This window comes from Neomonachus schauinslandi, chromosome 11, assembly GCF_002201575.2.
Source record: "Neomonachus schauinslandi chromosome 11, ASM220157v2, whole genome shotgun sequence".
In the NCBI taxonomy this organism is placed as follows: Eukaryota; Metazoa; Chordata; class Mammalia; order Carnivora; family Phocidae; genus Neomonachus; species Neomonachus schauinslandi.
In genome coordinates this window covers 50,666,413-50,670,958 of record NC_058413.1, presented here as the reverse complement: position 1 = coordinate 50,670,958, position 4,546 = coordinate 50,666,413, and the positions used below count along the sequence as shown (strand labels likewise).

The window sequence follows — 4,546 nt, the reverse complement described above, 5'->3', positions numbered from 1 at the left end:
ACTCAATATTATGAAGACCCCTTTCTGCTTCTGAAATCACTCTTGAGGAATAAAGCCCTTGAAAATATTAATTCAATATATTTTTATCAGATTTTAAACACACAATAAAAAATGAACACAAATCAGAAAATGATCTAATGACGAACCATGAGAGACGATGGACTCTGAAAAACAAACAGGGTTCTAGAGGGGAGGGGGGTGGGAGGATGGGTTAGCCTGGTGGTGGGTATTGAGGAGGGCACATTCTGCATGGAGCACTGGGTGTTATGCACAAACAATGAATCATGGAACACTACATCTAAAACTAATGATGTAATGTATGGGGATTAACATAAGAATAAAAAAAAAGAAAATGATCTAATGAAACAATAAAGTAATTCAACAAAAGGATATACAAGTGGAAAAAAGCTGTAGTTATTGCACTCTTTATTAATGTTAATTATAAAGAGAATCATATTTCACCCAGCAGACCATCAAAAGCTTAAAAATCTCAATCACAACCAGTGTTTGAGGATTCAGACATATAAGTGTTATTAGTCATTGTTATAATTGATGCAATCTCTTTGAAGGATCATTTTGAAGTTTCTAGAAATCATTAAAATTACCAATACAAAATATATTTTTCTTTTTCAGGCAATTTCCCATTCGAGAATGTATTCTATAATTGTCTCAGCCCATGTGTGGGAGGATAGAGAGTCCTGGTTATCCTCTTGTCCTTGCAATGACCCATTTGTTTTCCTTTTTTCCCCTTTTAAGGTCTCAGATTGGAGCTGGTCCTGATAATTTGAAGGCCACAATAATGGGACAATCTGGACTCTAGACCAGATATTTTATGCCATATTGACAATTGAGGGTGGAAGAAATAATTTCCAGTTTCACATTCTGTCTCCCCATTGGTTTCCTATTCCCACTATTTTTAGGATCACCATCAGGACTAGTAATTGTTAGATATATTTCAAACTTCTCCAGATAAGCTTGGAATTAGAGTGGACCACCTATCCTGGCCTGCTGTTTGTTTTTGGATAGCCCACTAGCTGAGAACAGTTTTTACAGATGAACTCTTGAGATCAATGTGGTGATGAGGAAAGTCTAACTTTCGGTCCCACTTAAGCAGAGTGTTATCCCCCAGAAAAAAAAAAAAAAATGAATTCCATTCTTCTACTTTAGACTAAATTATGGAAAAACTACCCAATTAGGATTATCATTACCCATATAAGATTTTGAATATCATTAAAATTTTTGTGCAAATATGCTTTCTCTCTTGCTATCCAAATACCTACTTAGTAGTTTTGAAATGCCTCTTTGCCCACAAAGCTTAAGTTATGTATTTGTTTCTTTTCATAGAAGGTTGCTGAACCCTGGCTAAAACATTAAGAAATTACGTCTGATACTATCTCAGTTTTATTCCTAAAGAAACTATGTTATCTAAAAACAACAATCCTATTGACAATCCATTATAATAATATCATACATTAATCATATAACAAATATTGACATTGAAAACATTTTTCAAAAGATGTCCCAAGACATCCCCTAGATTTACAAATAGTAATCCTCTGCAGTCATTGATATGTGATGAACCTGAATCCATTAAACAAGCCAGAGTATCACCCATTTATATGACATGCAGTCTATTTTATAGATGCATTGATTTTAATGCCATAAATCAAATTATGGATATCTGCACACATATGCATATTTTCCATCATTGTTCAGTATATGATCTATGATCTGGAGTTTTCAGGAATAGTCCACTAGCCTTAAGCTCTGAAATTGTTAATCTTAGTTAAAATACCCCATATCTTCATTAATTTAGTACCCTTACCTGATTAAAAAGCATGATGCCTTATATCTACCGAGAAGATATGCCATCACATGCCTGATAGATACACACACACACACAGACACAGACATTTACATTTATACATGCACACAAAAAACATGTGCTTACCTTATGGAGAAAACCTTTAATGACACATAATACTTTCAGAATAAAGTTCAACATCTTTGCAGAGTGTCCTTGGTCATTCCATTTTTTTTTTTTTACTTGGAGTATAGCTAACACACATGTTACATTATTTCCAGGGGTACAGAATGGTGATTCAGCAAGTCTAAACCTTATGGTGTACTCACAGCAAGTGTAGCTACCATCTGTCACCATACAAAGCTGTTAGAATACCCTTGACTCTGTTCCTAATGCTGTACTTTTTAAGCCCGTGACTTATTCATCCCATAAGTAGGAGCTGTATCTCCTGCTCCCCTTTACCCAGTTTGCCCTCCATGACCATGTTTGATATCATAGTATCTGTGTCTCTCCTAATCGTATCTTACATTGAAAAAAAAATCTGTGTTGTTACATTAAGCACATTCTCTAGTTCATGTCTCCTCTATCATCTACATGGCATGGTGTGTCCTTCCTTACTGGGCCAACCATTCATTATTTCTCAGGAACCAGGCTTCCTAATTAAAAACCAAAAAACATAATTTTAACTCTCCTGCTGCTGCTTTCAGTTGGATTTCAATGTTCCCTTACCTCTCACTCAGTGCATACAATTACAACTTCTTGTTCCTTTCCCTCTCTCTTTGTTTCTCTCTTCTTCCCTCCCAAAAATACAAGAAAAATCCATGAAACTTAAGCATTGTGTCAAATTTACCATTCTGCCACTATTCCCTCTTACAATATTTAATATACTGTGCTTTAATAACACTTGACAAAGTAATAAAGAAAGAACTGGTGTAGATAACAGAAAAGTATGGATGTGCAAAATGGAGCACTTGATTTCTCATGATTTTTGCATCTAGAAATTCCTGAATGACTCTAGAGATATACTGAAATTTTTATATTATTATCTCATTACATCTATAAAGGTTTGGTTTTTGTTTTTACATTTGTTTGTTTGTTTTGACACAACATACTTAAAATACACTTCCTCAAAAAAATTTTTTAGAGGACTAAAACATTCAAGACATACCAACACCTTGTTTTTATTGAGTACATGGACACTGTAGAACAATGGGTTTGGGTGCACTTAATTCAGTAATAGATGCATATTTGTAAATTCTTTGGGAGAAGAATCCATAGAAGAGGAAGCTGAACTAGGGACTAAAAAATAGAAGAGAAAAGGAAACATCATATCTTCACTATTTTGTCTTTGTGTTTCTCTTCTCATTATGCAGTAGCATCCAGAAACCCACTGAGTGATAGTTGTCACAGAGTATGATGATGTGAAAACAATCTAAAATGCAGACAAATTTCACAAAAGAATTAAACAGAAAACTAAGCCACCTCAATTAATGTTGTTTTTGAAATATTTTATGAAGTTTTGGGATATTGTTACTATTGCATGAAGGGGAAAGCTGCTGGTGTTAATCACAGTAGATTTTATGAACACAACATCTTTACCACATGAATGTGGATCTGCTTGGTCTTGGCACCATAGACAAGTGGATTGAGAAATGGGGGGACCAGCAAGTAGAGGCTAGAAAAGAGGATATGGATATAAGGGGGAACATGAGCACCAAACCTATGTGTGAAGAAGGAGAAGAAGGCGAGGAGGTAGAACTGGAGGAAGACACAGATGTGGGCGATGCAGGTATTGAATGCTTTCCACCGAGCCTTCTTCTGGGGCAAACGAAAAACTGTGATAAATATCTGTATATAGGACAAAGTGATGAAGGTGAGGTCGAACCCAGCAACAGCAAGTGCCACAAACAAACCATAGATTTTGTTGACCCGCACATTTTCTGCAGCCAGTTTCACGATGGCCATATGCTCACAGTAGGAGTGGGAGATGATGGTTGTATGGTAAAATTGAAACCGGCACTTTATGAGTACTAGGCATGGGGCTACCAGAATGGCAGCCCTGAGTGTTACCACAGCCCCTATTTGGGTGATCAGCTGGTGGGTGAAGATGGTACCATGTCTTAGTGGATAACAGATGGCCACATAACGGTCCAGGGCCATGGCCAGGAGGATGCCTGACTCTATGCACTGAAATGAGTGGATGAGCCACATTTGAAGCAAGCAAGAATCAAAATAAATCTCTGGCACATGAAACCAGAATATGCCAAGCATCTTGGGCATAATGGTGGTTGCAAGTGCAATATCTGTGACTTCTAGCATGCCTACGAAAATGTACATGGGCTCATGGAGACTGCGCTCTGACTTGATGATGATCAGAAGCATGGAATTTCCAATCATAGCAATGAAATATATGGCACAGAATGGAATCCCGATCCAGCACTGCACAGACTCTAGACCTGGGATTCCTATTAGTGTCAATACAGAAGGCATGAAGACTGTAATATTGGAGATGGGCATAATGTCTTTGCGTCTCCAGAAGCAAATGAAAGAAGTATCTTAGTCAGTGGTGCTTTCTCTTCTACTCCTATTTTTTATCCAAAGTCATCATAGTGAGTCTCTCTGATTTTGGCTGAACTCTAAGATTATATCATCCATATCATTTATATTATTGAAGGAAAAATATCCATAGATAAACCCCACTGTTTTCAGGAAGGACATCCAGAAGCACTGTAGCACAATAGT

General features: G+C 36.7%; 1 protein-coding gene across 1 annotated transcript; it reads right to left on the bottom strand.

The window, feature by feature from the left end:
- Positions 1-3,382: 3,382 nt before the first annotated feature.
- Positions 3,383-4,321, bottom strand: LOC110576489 (olfactory receptor 52A1). Its single transcript, XM_021685678.1, has one exon. The coding sequence runs from the start codon at positions 4,319-4,321 to the stop codon at positions 3,383-3,385; it is 939 nt and encodes a 312-aa protein (XP_021541353.1).
- Between the last annotated feature and the right edge of the window lie 225 nt (positions 4,322-4,546).